Source organism: Delphinus delphis, chromosome 18 (assembly GCF_949987515.2).
Source record: "Delphinus delphis chromosome 18, mDelDel1.2, whole genome shotgun sequence".
In the NCBI taxonomy this organism is placed as follows: Eukaryota; Metazoa; Chordata; class Mammalia; order Artiodactyla; family Delphinidae; genus Delphinus; species Delphinus delphis.
Genome location: NC_082700.1, coordinates 7,904,336 through 7,919,134, shown reverse-complemented (window position 1 = coordinate 7,919,134; position 14,799 = coordinate 7,904,336). Strand labels below are relative to the sequence as shown.

The 14,799-nt window shown below is 41.1% G+C and overlaps 1 protein-coding gene across 1 annotated transcript in view; it reads right to left on the bottom strand.

The window, feature by feature from the left end:
• B3GLCT (beta 3-glucosyltransferase) overlaps positions 1–14,799 on the bottom strand; it is a 106,389-nt gene that overhangs the window by 47,273 nt on the left and 44,317 nt on the right. Inside the window, exon 6 of the mRNA XM_059996190.1 lies at positions 1,874–2,010. Coding sequence (XP_059852173.1) covers positions 1,874–2,010 — 137 coding nt within the window. The remainder of the gene's footprint in view (positions 1–1,873; positions 2,011–14,799) is intronic.

Below are 14,799 nucleotides of genomic sequence, written 5' to 3'. Positions count from 1 at the left end.
CCTGGCAAAAGAGAATTTGACATTCAGCTTTCCTGTTTTTAGAAGGCACTAAGTTATGTCCCGATAACACAGTTCTAATGACACAACCAGCTAGACCGGAAACTTGCAACAAATATAGGGCTCCTTCAACTCCATACCAGGAAAACTTCCTGACTCTTCTAGTCCCACGTGCGAGACAGTCAACAGAGCAAGATATTGCAGGACATCTAGATAAGCTTTTCTGATGGAAAAACAACAGGGGAAACCAGTAACAGTGTTCTGTAGTAACATCTATTTGAAGAAACCATCTTACTGAAAATCAATGAACGTTTCTCCAAAGATGCAAGTTTTTTTTTTTTTACAGATGCTATCGTGAGGAGATCACGTAGCTAGAGCACTGGGAAATGTTGGGCAGTGTTAATTCAACACTCACTGATGCGGGATTGCTAGCCCCAAAAATATTTTCGGTGAGAAAGTCTAAGAAAGTGAGTGTCATGAAGTGTCTTTAAGTAACCAGTTTTTCTGGTGACTTGAGTAACTATAAATCATTGCCCTACCTACCAAGTGAGCCATAAGTCAAGGAAAGGAGACACAGTGAATCGACGTTCCCGTAGTGGGCACTGTTGCTTACCCACATGATACAGAGCCTCTCCTTCCTTCCTCTAAGAGAATTCTGATTTTGATCAATTACTCAGGCCAAAAAAGGGGCTCCAGGGTCAGAGTTAGTTTGATCCCAACCGATGCACTGAAGTTCTGGCAGCTGTTAACGGTGCAGAGGATGGTAGAGGCCTGAAGTTGTCCCAACTGACTTTAATTGGACAGGATCCACCTACAGACTGGGGATAAGTACTTTCATTCCATGGTTAGAGGCTGTCTCCTGCTGTACATAAATAAGAAGTTCGTAGCCCTTACTGCCTTGAAAGCACAAAGCTAACCAGATTTAGGGTGAAATGATGCTGTGCACTAAGCCGGAGAGACAGAGATCCAGCCTCCCCTCAATAACACTGCTGGACGCCTGCACCAAACCACCACCCACCTCCGCTTCCAGTTCCAGCAACAATATTCCCTTCATCCACTCTGCATCCTTTGCTGCTGCTTGCATCTACATTGGGAAGGAGCGCGTTACATTGTAAGGAACTTTCAAATGTCAAGGGAGCAGTCCAGAAGTTTCAGCAACCACAAATGACAAAGTATCTACTATCTTATATTACTACAATGGGCTAAAAAGCTTTTCAGGACTCCAAACCCTAGAAACAGGACACTTACTGTAAGAAATAAGAGAAACATTTTCATCTTTGCAGATATAAAAACCACAACTGCACTATCAACTTTCCATTCCCTAAAGAACAAAAACTCACAATTAATCTGAACTATTTAGGTTAAGAGGACTGTCAACAGCCATGCTTCTCCTGAATTACGACTTATCTTCCCCTTTCACATCGAAAACTGCATGACTGGGATTCTCACACCGAGAGTTAGGTATGCCTCCTGCCCAGCCCACGTTTAAACGCGTCTACACATCCACGCACATAACCAGTCATCACCCAACCCGAGGCGTGCTGATGACAATCAGAGTCACACCTAGAGCTCACAACAGTGGCCACACCTCCGGGTACAGAGTCCTGAGCACTCGTGGGCCCTCCCTCGGCCTCACAGTTGATCATTCGCCTCATTTTGCAGGTGAGTAAGAGGAAGGGCAGAGCGGCTGAGCGTGAGTCTGAGGGGGTGAGTAAGTGAGGGGGCCTGTGTCCGGCTCCTGCCGCGGGTCTCCCTGCACTACCACCCGCTGCCTCTGCTGAAAAGTTCACTCAGCTCCATCAGCTGCAAGACTTGGCGAAATAAAAGTTGATTCATACACGAGACGCAACGAAAAGCAAGTCTCATAAATTCTTACTTGTTTACCAGTGGGATACTAAGGGCCCAGCCAGCAGCGAAGTCTGGGTACTTAAACACTGTAGGATTTTCGGAAAAGGCATAATGGTGAATGATTGTAGATTCTTCGTCATGTAATGCTTTTCCTAAAAACCATTCCTGTTAAATAAAGATATAAAATTTTTTTAAAAAGCCATTTCATGCACGACCAACAACAAATTGGTATCATTAGTTTTAGTTAAATATCCTGGGTGATAGAGAATAAGCACAGATTATATATTTCTAAAGAATTTTCACAAAAATCTAATTATTACTCATGTGATAATGAATATAGCATAATCTTGGTCTATAAAGAAAGTAATTTAAGATCAGATCATCAGGATGAACAAAATGCTAGTCACCATTATACTATAAACATATAAAAGTGGTATTTTATAGAATATTCCTTATCAAAATACTATTAATGTGAAGAAAACAGTGTTCCTTTATGTCCCACTGAGGTTTGCAAAGAAGAATTTGAAAAATTCCTTCCAGAATCAGTGCCTATTTTATTCATTTATTCAGTCATTCAATTAACATTTATTATCATTTGTTATCAGTTAACATTTATCCCACGCCAGGTGGGAACCGAGCTTACACAATAGTGGGGAGACAGAAAGTAAGCAAGTAAATAAAGTAAGTTCAGATAGTGCTATGATGAAAATAAAAGAGTGACGGGGGACCCTGGAAAGAGAGAGAAACCTCTTAGGAAGTAACAGTTGAACGGAGATTAAATAACATCAAGGAACCAGCGAAGCACACATCTGGGGAAGAAGAGGTGAGGCAGTTAATACAAAGTCCCTGAGGTGGGAAAAGGCTTGATATATTCTGACAAAAAATGAGTGCAGTGTGGCTGGAATATGGGAAACATGGTATGAAAGAGAAGCAGGAGATAGACCAGGGTTCAGATGTCACAACACAACAGCCTGGATCAGACCGACTCTCCCACCAAGAACAAGTATAAGAGCTGGAGGAATTCTTAGAGCAAATGACTGAGGGCATCAAAACACAACGAAGGCAAATAGGATGTGAGGGCTAACATCTGAGAGAGAAGGGGAGCCCACCCATGGGAGCCCCATGTTCACCTCCTTTCACCCTCAAGGAATCTGCTGATTACCCGAGCAGAGGACAGCGCACCACCAAGGGCAGCAGCTGGGGACTCGTGCCATCTGGCTGCACTGCAGAGACAGAGGCTGGAGCTGCAAGCTGCCGAGATGGTAGAGATTCAAGGGGATCCCAGAGGCGTGAGCCCCAAATTCTGCCTGCAAGCTTCCCTCAACTCCTAGGCTGCACAAAAACCAAGGGAAAACACAAGAACCAAGTGGGAAACAGCAGTGAAGTGGCTAAAACCTGAGCAGAGACTTCAGCAGTAGTTCTGGGAGCCCAAGGCTGGAGGGCAGGGTCTGCCGGAGGAAAAGGGTCTAGAAGTTAGGGCAGTCTGTAGCTAGACCTACCCAGACAAGGTCTACAACCCAGAAGAATAGTAAATGCACAAGACCAGACCAATAACAGAGAAAAATGAGAAACAGAGATTCGCAGATAAACCGGTTTTGCAGTTTAAAAAATATATAATTAACATGAAAACAGACGAAAAGATGATGATTTTTACCAAAGAACTAGAATCTATAAACAAGAGTCAAATGGAAATCCTAAAACCGAATAATGCAATAACTCAAGTTAGGAATTCAAGAGAATATTAGACATAACAGAAGAGAGAATAGTGACCTGGAAGGTAAGTCAGTAAAAAATTTCCACATTTATGCACAAAAAAGAAAACAAAGAGGAACATACAGAAAAGAGCTTAGGGGCAACACGGGACACAGTGCAAGGTCTAAAGGTCTAAAATACATGATGCTCAAACTAAGCGAAGTAAGTCAGAAAGAGAAAGACAAATACCATATGATATCACTTGTATGTGGAATCTAAAGCATGGCACAAATGAACCTATCTACAGAACAGAAACAGACTCACAGACACAGAGAACAGACGTGGTTGCCAAGGGGGAGGCGGGGATGGAGAGGGATGGACTGGGAATTTGGGGTTGGTAGATGCAAACTATTACATTTGGAATGGATAAACAACAAGGTCTTACTGTAGAGCACCGGAACGATATCCAATCTCCTGGCATACCATAATGGAAAAGAAAACTTAAAAAAAGAATGTATGTATGTGTAAAACGGAGTCACTGTGCTGTACAGCAGAGATTGGTACAACATTGTAAATCAACTATACTTCAATAAAAAAATAAATTAACTACATGATGTTCAAAACCCAGAACAGGAAGAGACAGACAATGGAACTCAATCAACATTTGAAGAAACTTAGAATCTTCTTAAAAACTGACACAAGTCATCAAGCCATAGATTCAAGAAGCTCTATAAACTCTAATCAAGAGACGTATAAAGAAAACCACATAGGCAAATGCTGGTTGAAAAACCTAAGATAGAGAAAATCTTGAAAGTAATTTTGGGGGACAGGTGTACACATTTCTTTCAAAGGAGCAAAAATAAGACATACAGTTAACTTTTCAACAAAAACAAGAGAAGTTAAAGAATGGAGCCTCTTTACAGTGACAGAAAATTACTGCTGACCTGGAGTGCAACACCTCATGAAACTATCTTAGGTGCAGTGGGAAACCACAGGAGGTTTTTGAGCAGGTGAACAAGAAGATCTGAATTACAGAGATACTGGATTATTGGGATGGCGAGAACAGAAACCAGGAGGGCAGCGAGGATGCTTAAATCATGGTCCAGGAAAGAGATGACGGTAGCCTGGACCACAGAAATAGTATTCAACACAGCGGGAAGATAGATGAGAGGTGTATCCTGGAGGGAGACTCCACTAAATGTGCCAGCATGAGGTTGAGGGGAAAGAGGAATCGATCACCAGCCCCAGGTGTTTTCATATGAGCAACTCAATAGACAGTGATGCCATTTCTGAGATGCAGGAGACTGAAGATGGAAGAGGTTAAAATGGGGCATGAAGAGTTCAGTTCTGAACAAGTTGAGTTTGAGGCTCCTGGTAGACAAGTAGGCAGCTGGACATAGGAGTAGGGAGCACATAACTCCCTCCCTCGGTTCCTTCACGCTTGGCTCAAATGTGACCTGATCTGTGAGATTTTTCCTGAACACCCTCTACAGAAAAGTAAGCCCATCCCAATCTATCCTTCATCCCTCTTATTTTGCTTTATTTTTCTCCATAACACTTATTACCATCTGACACATTGTTTCACATTTGCCTGTCTCCCCTGCAAAAGACTATCCCCTCCTTGTGACCAGGGATGTGGTCTATTTTGCTCACTGCTGTATCCCAGGATACCTAAATGTCCCAGGTGCCCCTAGTTTTGTGTTAAATGATGCAGCCAGCCCGGGAGAGCTTTCAAAGGCAACTATGAAAGAAGTGTCAGCGGATAATTTAAGTCAAGTACCCTAAGTTCTAAAAGTTTTGTATATTTTCTCTCTTACCCAACCATCACCCCCTCACTCCCTATCCCTTATCAGAAAATAAAAGCAGGAGGGATACAGTGCTGTCTTCCCAGGGCCCTCTTCTGCTCATGGCTGTGTTCCAAATACCTCCCAGAGTCTTAGTTTGGGTCAATTCAGCAACAAGTCATAAATGAACATACGTGAAAGCCAGTAACACAAGTGTGTGTCCAGGTCCATAGTTCCGCCCAAGGATTTCTTCCTGACATTTTATGCATATATTAAGTCACCACTGGGCAAGAGAAGTGATTATAAGGCAAACAGCCTTGGCTTGAGATAGAATATTCAACATCTTTTTAAAAAATCAAACTACTAAACATTAACCAATATGAAAATCATCACACTTAACACACCATGTAAATACAGCTCGTTTAAAGAAAATAAACACTTCAGTATACGTTAGCACCTTTCTCAATAATCTTTCACTATTATAATCTCCTGTTCCAAACATAAATTTATGCAGAACATGTTTTTATGTTTCAACAACTAATAGCAGTGTTCAGCTATTATCTAGTATATAAGATTGTTTTTCAATATTTTCGGGGGATTATACTGTCAACTACTCTAAGGGAGAAATTAATACAGATTCTGTGAAGAGACACTGCCCCATCGTTCTTATTAATTTTCTTAATGCCTTCTTAATAAAGACAATTACAATCAAGACAGACCGTGAAAGAATAACTCAACGTTCTATTAGTGTGTTAGAATTACTCTTTGCCAGCACTGTCTCACCTCTATTAAAAATTAAAAATTAAAGACATTTCAGCAAATATACACATGTTAAAAGCATACTGTCGGGAAAAAACAGAAAGACTTCAATAAGATATAGAAATTTATAGAAATCACCTAGAAAGGCAATTTAACAAAGATTAATTACTTTAATAAAGATTAAACTTTTTCATTTAAAATATTGTGTAACAGCATAAATCTGCATTAGTAAGAATGACAAAATGATACTGAAGGGAAAAAAATGTCAGAATCCAACAAAGTAACTGATACTCTAACACATTATTATGAGTTTAATGTCGTTTATCTCTGTCAGTATCAAAGCCAGGTTTGTCTTATACGTTTTTCCTAAAATTTCACATGGTAGGGGGGAAAAAAAACACACTGGTTTGAGCTAACTTCAACATTATGTAATTTTTATTCCCAAATGCTAGTTTCAAAAGAAACAAAGCATCCTAGATTTTTTTTTCACGTGGTACTGCTCACAAAAGAAGAAGAGAGCATCTCATTTCACCTCTGGCTCTGTACTTGCTTTGCATGAACTTGCTTTGAACTTATTTGTCATTCCAATTTTCATTAAAAAGTACAGTGAGTCACCATCTTCTGTACAGAATTAGAGCTATGGATAATGGAAAAAATAATCTCCAGGTGAAACGAACACTAGGAGGAGATCAAAACTCCTACATCCTAAAAAAGATCTGGAGTTTTTCTCAAGTCAAAGGCAAACATAAAAGCCTAACAAATGTTTTACATAAAATACGGCACCGAGTACACAGCTGCTGCTCAGCCGTCATCTGAAAAGACTAGATGAGACACGTTCATAACTCTTTTCTCCTTTGAAGGAATTACTCTTTTAACCTAACAACCTTCTCATTCAATTACATCTGTACTTTCCCACAAATCAAATGCATGAAGAGAAATCAGAATGGGCCCTCCCAGCATTTAAAAAACATCAAGACCAGTGGTTTTATTATAGTGACAAACTTTCCAGCGTTTGAGAAATCAACCTAATGATCACTGTTGCCCAACTCTGTGTGTCCCCATCAATAAACCAAGTGGGCACCCAGAAGCCACGGCTCCTTTTCCACATCCTCCTTAAATCTGACTCACTTCTGGAGTGGGTGTCAGAACAGGGGTGGGGCAGGTGTCCAGTGATCCCAGAAAGGACCCAGTTCTGCTTATTCTGTGTTTAAAGAATTCTGTTAAGTTGATCAGGGTGCAGCCTGGGCTGCTCGAAGAGAACTGAACGGCCTGATTTCCTCTCCACAAAACTCCAGGGCTGCCTCTAAACCTCCAGAGACACTGAATGTAGTCCAGCAGGACAGCTGACTTACAGAGTTATTCAGTCGTATGCAAATATTTATTGACCACCTACTAAGTGTTAAACACTGTGCTCAGTGCTCAGACAGAACTTAGAGGTAAACAAGATCCAGCTGCAACATCATATCTGCACAAGATAAAAATGTTAAAATATGAAAGTAGCAGTGAACTTCTCACCCAAGATGCATACTGTCTCACCCCGAGACCGTCTCAAATATTGTTCCCTCTGCTTAGAGCACTCTCTCCTATTAACTCCTACTCATCCCATGGACTCAGATTAAATGTCACTTCCTGTCATGACCTTCCCAGATTCGGTGTGATACCCTGCTGTGTGCTTCTAACAGCGCCCAATGTTTCCCTTAAACGTCTCCCTTTTAAAGGTAATTGCTTTTTTTTCCCTTAACATCTTTATTGGAGTATAATTGCTTTACAATGGTGTGTTAGTTTCTGCTTTATAACAAAGTGAATCAGTTATACATATACATATGTTCCCATATCTCTTCCCTCTTGCATCTCCCTCCCTCCCACCCTCCCTATCCCACCCCTCTAGGTGGTCACAAAGCACCAAGCTGATCTCCCTGTGCTATGAGGCTGCTTCCCACTAGCTACCTATTTTACCTTTGGTAGTATATGTAAGTCCATGCCACTCTCTCACTTTGCCACAGCTTACCCTTCCCCATATCCTCAAGTCCATTCTCTAGTAGGTCTGCGTCTTTATTCCCGTCTTGCCCCTAGGTTCTTCATGACCTTTTTTTTTTTCCTTAGATTCCATATATATGTGTTAGCATACGGTATTTGTTTTTCTCTTTCTGACTTACTTCACTCTGTAGGACAGACTCTAGGTCCATCCACCTCACTACAAATAACTCAATTTCGTTTCTTTTTATGGCTGAGTAATACTCCATTGTATATATGTGCCACATCTTCTTTATCCATTCATCCAATGATGGACACTTACGTTGCTTCCATGTCCTGGCTATTGTAAATAGAGCTGCAACGAACATTTTGGTACATGACTCTTTTTGAATTATGGTTTTCTCAGGGTATATGCCCCGTAGTGGGATTGCTGGGTCGTATGGTAGTTCTATTTGTAGTTTTTCAAGGAACCTCCATACTGTTCTCCATAGTGGCTGTATCAATATACATTCCCACCAGCAGTGCAAGAGGGTTCCCTCTTCTCCACACCTTCTCCAGCATTTACTGCTTCTAGATTTTTTGATGATGGCCATTCTGACAGGTGTGAGATGATATCTCATTGTAGTTTTGATTTGCATTTGTCTAATGATTAATTATGTTGAGCATTCTATCACGTGCTTGTTGGCAATCTGTATGTCTTCTTTGGAGAAATGTCTATGTAGGTCTTCTGCCCATTTTTGAATTGGGTTGTTTGTCTTTTTGTTATTGAGCTGCATGAGCTGCTTATAAATTTTGGAGATTAATGCTTTGTCAGTTGCTTCATTTGCAAATATTTTCTCCCATTCTGACGGTTGTCTTTTGGTCTTGTTTATGGTTTCCTTTGCTGTGCAAAAGCTTTGAAGTTTCATTAGGTCCCATTTGTTTATTTTTGTTTATTTTGTTTATTTTCCATTTCTCTAGGAGGTGGGTCAAAAAGGATCTTGCTGTGATTTATGTCATAGAGTGTTCTCCTATGTTTTCCTCTAAGAGTTTGATAGTTTCTGGCCTTACATTTAGGTCTTTAATCCATTTTGAGCTTACTTTTGTGTATGATGTTAGGGAGTGTTCTAATCTCATACTTTTACATGTAGCTGTCCAGTTTTCCCAGCACCACTTATTGAAGAGGCTGCCTTTTCTACACTGTATATTCTTGCCTCCTTTATCAAAGGTGACCATATGTGCGTGGGTTTATCTCTGGGCTTTCTATCCTGTTCCACCGATCTATATTTCTGTTTTTGTGCCAGTACCATACTGTCTTGATTACTGTAGCACTGTAGTATAGTCGGAAGTCAAGCAGTCTGATTCCTCCAGCTCCATTTTTCGTTCTCAAGGTAGCTATGGCTATTCGGGGTCTTTTGTGTTTCCATAAAATTTGTGAAATTTTTTGTTCTAGTTCTGTGAAAAATGCCAGTGGTAGTCTGATAGGGATTGCATTGAATCTGTAGATTGCTTTGGGTAGTAGAGTCATTTTCACAATGTTGATTCTTCCAATCCAAGAACATGGTATATCTCTCCATCTATTTGTATCATCTTTAATTTCTTTCATCAGTGTCTTATAGTTTTCTGAGTACAGGTCTGTCTACTTAGGTAGGTTTATTCCTAGATATTTTATTCCTTTTGTTGGAACGGTAAATGAGAGTATTTCCTTAATTTCACTTTCAGATTTTTCATCATTAGTGTATAGGAATGCCAGAGATTTCTGTGAATTACTTTTGTATCCTGCTACCTTACCAAATTCATTGATTAGCTCTAGCACTTTTCTGGTAGCATCTTTAGGATTCTCTATGTATAGTATCATGTCATCTGCAAACAGTGACAGCTTTACTTCTTCTTTTCCAATTTGGATTCCTTTTATTTCTTTTTCTTCTCTGACTGCTGTGGCTAAAACTTCCAAAACTATGTTGAATAATTGTGGTGAGAGTAGGCAACCTTGTCTTGTTCCTGATCTTAGTGGAAATGGTTTCAGTTTTTCACCATTGAGGACGACGTTGGCTGTCGGTTTGTCATATATGGCCTTTATTATGTTGCAGAAAGTTCCCTCTATGCCTACTTTCTGCAGGGTTTTATCATAAATGAGTGCTGAATTTTGTCGAAAGCTTTTTCTGCATCTATTGTGATAATCATATGGTTTTTCTCCTTCAATTTGTTAATATGGTGTATCACGTTGATTGATTTGCATATACTGAAAAATCCTTGCATTCCTGGAATAAACCCCACTTGATCATGGTGTATGATCCTTTTAATGTGCTGTTGGATTCTGTTTGCTAGTATTTTGTTGAGGATTTTTGCATCTATGTTCATCAGTGATATTGGCCTGTAGTTTTCTTTCTTTGTGACATCTCTGTCTGGTTTTGGTTTCAGGGTGATGGTGGCCTCGTAGAATGAATTTGGGAGTGTTCCTCCTTCTGCTATAGTTTGGAAGAGTTTGAGAAGGACAGGTGTCAGCTCTTCGCTAAATGTTTCATATAATTCACCTGTGAAGCCATCTGGTCCTGGGCTTTTGTTTGTTGGAAGATTTTTAATCACAGTTTCAATTTCAGTGCTTGTGACTGATCTGTTCATATTTTCTTTTTCTTCCTGGTTCAGTCTCAGCAGGTTGTGATTTTCTCAGAATTTGTCCATTTCTTCCAGGTTGTCCATTTTATTAGCATAGAGTTGCTTGCAGTAATCTCTCATGATCCTTTGTATTTCCGCAGTGTCAGTTGTTACTTCTCCTTTCTCATTTCGAATTCTATTGATTTGAGTCTTCTCCCTTTTTCTGTTGATGAGTTTGGCTAATGGTTTATCAATTTTGTTTATCTTCTCAAAGAATCAGCTTTTAATTTTATTGATCTTTGCTACTGTTTCCTTCATTTCTTTTTCATTTATTTCTGATCTGATCTTTATGATTTCTTTCCTTCTGCTAACTTTGGGGTTTTTTTCTTCTTCTCTAATTGCTTTAGGTGCAAGGTTAGGTTGTTTATTTGTGATGTTTCCTGTTTCTTAAGGTAGGACTGTATTGCTATAAACTTCTCTCTCAGAACTGCTTTTGCTGCATCCCATAGATTTTGGGTCTTTGTGTCTCCATTGTCATTTGTTTCTAGGTTTTTGATTTCCTCTTTGATTTCTTCAGTGATCACCTCATTATTAAGTAGTGTATTGTTTAGCCTCCATGTGTTTGTATTTTTTACAGGTCTTTTCCTGTAATTGATATCTAGTCTCATAGTGTTGTGGTCCGAAAAGGTATTTGATACAATTTCAGTTTTCTTAAATTTACCAAGGCTTGATTTGTGACTCAAGATATGATCTATCCTGGAGAATGTTCCATGAGCACTTGAGAAAAATGTGTATTCTGTTGTTTTTGGATGGAATGTCCTATAAATATCAATTAAGTCCATCTTGTTTAAAGATGGACTTAATTGATATCATTTAAAGCTTTTGATATCATTTAAAGTATCATTTAAAGCTTGTGTTTCCTTATTTATTTTCATTTTGGATGATATGTCTTTTGGTGAAAGTGTGGTGTTAACGTTCCCTACTATTATTTTTACTGTCAATTTCCCCTTTTATGGCTGTTAGTACTTGCCTTATGTATTGAGGTGATCCTATGTTGGGTGCATAAATATTTACAATTGTTATATCTTCTTCTTGGATCCATCCCTTGATCATTATGTAGTGGCCTTCTTTGTCTCTTGTACTAGGCTTTATTTTAAAGTCTATTTTGTCTGATATAAGAATTGCTACTCCAGCTTTCTTTTGGTTTCCATTTGCATGGAATATCTTTTTCCATCCCCTCACTTTCAGTCTGTATGTGTCCCTAGGTCTGAAGTGGGTCTCTTGTAGACAGCATATATACGGGTCTTGTTTCTGTATCCATTCAGCCAGTCTATGTCTTTTGGTGGGAGCATTTAATCCATTTACATTCAAGGTAATTATCGATATGTATGTTCCTCTTCCCATTTTCTTAATTGTTTTGGGTTCGTTATTGTAGGTCTTTTCCTTCTCTTGTGTTTCTTGCCTAGAGAAGTTCCTTTAGCAGTTGTTGTAGAGCTGGTTTGGTGGTGCTGAACTCTCTCAGCTTTTGCTTGTCTGTAAAGGTTTTAATTTCTCCATCAAATCTGAATGAGATGCTTGCTGGGTAGAGTAATCTAGGTTGTAGGTTTTTCTCCTTCATCACTTTAAATATGTCCTGCCAGTCCCTTCTGGCTTGCAGAGTTTCTGCTGAAAGAGCAGCTGTTAACCTTATGGGGATTCCCTTGTGTGCTATTTGTTGTTTTTCCCTTGCTGCTTTTAATATGTTTTCTTTGTATTTAATTTTTTTTTTTTTTTGCGGTACGTGGGCCTCTCACTGTTGTCGCCTCTCCCGTTGCGGAGCACAGGCTCCTGACGCGCAGGCTCAGCGGCCATGGCTCACAGGCCCAGCCACTCTGTGGCATATGTGGGATCTTTCCAGACCGGGACACGAACCCGTGTCCCCTGCATGAGCAGGCGGACTCTCAACCACTGCAACACTAGGGAAGCCCCTGTATTTAATTTTTGATAGTGTGATTAATATGTGTCTTGGCGTGTTTCTCCTTGGATTTATCCTGTATGGGACTCTCTGTGCTATCTGGACTTAACTATTTCTTTTCCCATATTAGGGAAGTTTTCAACTATAATCTCTTCAAATATTTTCTCAGTCCCTTTCTTTTTCTCTTCTTCTTCTGGGACCCCTATAATTCGAATGTTGGTGCGTTTAATGCTGTCCCTGTGGTCTCTGAGACGGTCCTCAGTTCTTTTCATTCTTTTTTCTTTATTCTGCTCTGCAGTAGTTACTTCCACTATTTTATCTTCCAGGTCACTTATCCATTCTTCTGCCTCAGTTATTCTGCTATTGATCCCTTCTAGAGTATTTTTAATTTCATTTATTGTGCTGTTCATTGTTGCTTGTTTCCTCTTTAGTTCTTCTAGGTCCTTGTTAAATGTTTCTTGCATTTTCTCTATTCTATTTCCAAGATTTTGTATCATCTTTACTATCATTACTCTGAATTCTTTTTCAGGTAGACTGCCTATTTCCTCTTCATTTGTTAGGTCTGATGGGTTTTTACCTTGCTCCTTCATCTGCTGTGTATTTTTCTGTCTTTTCATTTTGCTTATCTTACTGTGTTTGGGGTCTCCTTTTTGCAGGCTGCAGGTTCGTAGTTCCCGTTGTTTTTGGTGTCTGTCCCCAGTGGCTAAGGTTGGTTCAGTGGGTTGTGTAGGTTTCCTGGTGGAGGGGACTAGTGCCTGTGTTCTGGTGGATGAGGCTGGATCTTGTCTTTCTGGTGGGCAGGTCCACTTCTGGTGGTGTGTTTTGGAGTGTCTGTGGACTTATGATTTTAGGCAGCCTCTCTGCTAATGGGTGGGGTTGTGTTCCTGTCTTGCTAGTTGTTTGGCATAGGGTGTGCAGCACTGTAGCTTGCTGGTCGTTGAGTGAAGCTGGGTGCTGGCGTTGAGATGGAGATCTCTGGGAGATTTTCGCCGTTTGATATTACGTGGAGCTGGGAGATCTCTTGTGGACCAGTGTCCTGAGCTTGGCTCTCCCACCTCAGAGGTACAGCCCTGACGCCTGGCTGGAGCACCAAGAGCTTTTCATCCACATGGCTCAGAATAAAAGGGAGAAAAAGAGGAAGGAAAGAAGGGAGGGAGGCAGGAAGGGAGAGGATAAAATAAAATAAAATAAAATAAGATAAAATAAAATAAAGTTATTAAAATAAAATATATTAAGAAAAAAAATTTTTTTAAGTGAAAAAAAAACGGACGGACAGAACCCTCGGACAAATGGTGAAAGCAAAGCCATATAGACAAAATCTCACACAGAAGCTACACATACACACTCACAAAAAGAGGAAAAGGGGGAAAATCATAAATTTTGCTCTCGAAGTCCACCTCCTCAATTTGGGATGACTCGTTGTCTATTCATGTATTCCACAGGTGCAGGTACATGAAGTTGATTGGGGAGATTTAATCCGCTGCTCCCGAAGCTGCTGGGAGAGATTTCCCTTTCTCTTCTTTGTTCTCACAGCTCCCGGGGCTCAGCTTTGGATTTGGCCCCGCCTCTGCGTGTAGGTTGCTGAGGGCGTCTGTTCTTCGCTTACACAGTACCGGGTTAAAGGAGCAGCTGATTCGGGGGCTCTGGCTTACTCGGGCCGGGGGGAGGGAGGGGTACGATGTGGGGCGAGCCTGCGGCGGCAGAGGCCGGCGTGACGTTGCACCAGCCTGAGGTGCGCTGTGCGTTCTCTCGGGGGAGTTGTCCCTGGATCCCGGGACCCTGGCAGTGGCGGGCTGCACAGGCTCCCCGGAAGGGGGGTGTGGATAGTGACCTGTGCTCGCCCACAGGCTTCTTGGTGGCTTCAGCAGCCTTAGCGTCTAATGCCCGTCTCTGGGGTCCGCACTGATAGCCGCGGCTCGCGCGCCCGTCTCTGGAGCTCCTTTAAGCAGCCCTCTTAATCCCCTCTCCTCGCGCACCAGGAAACAAAGAGGGAAGAAAAAGTCTCCTGCCTCTTCGGCAGTTCCAGACTTTTTCCGGGACTCCCTCCCAGCTAGGCTAGCCGTGGTGCACTAACCGCTTCAGGCTGTGTTCAGGCAGCCAACCCCAGTCCTCTCCCTCGGTAACTGTTTTCTTAATGGTCCCTCCTCTCCCTGCTACTCTGTACCATCCAGGCAGTCAGGACCCCTGTCTGTCTAGCCTCTGCTATCATAATGCTTG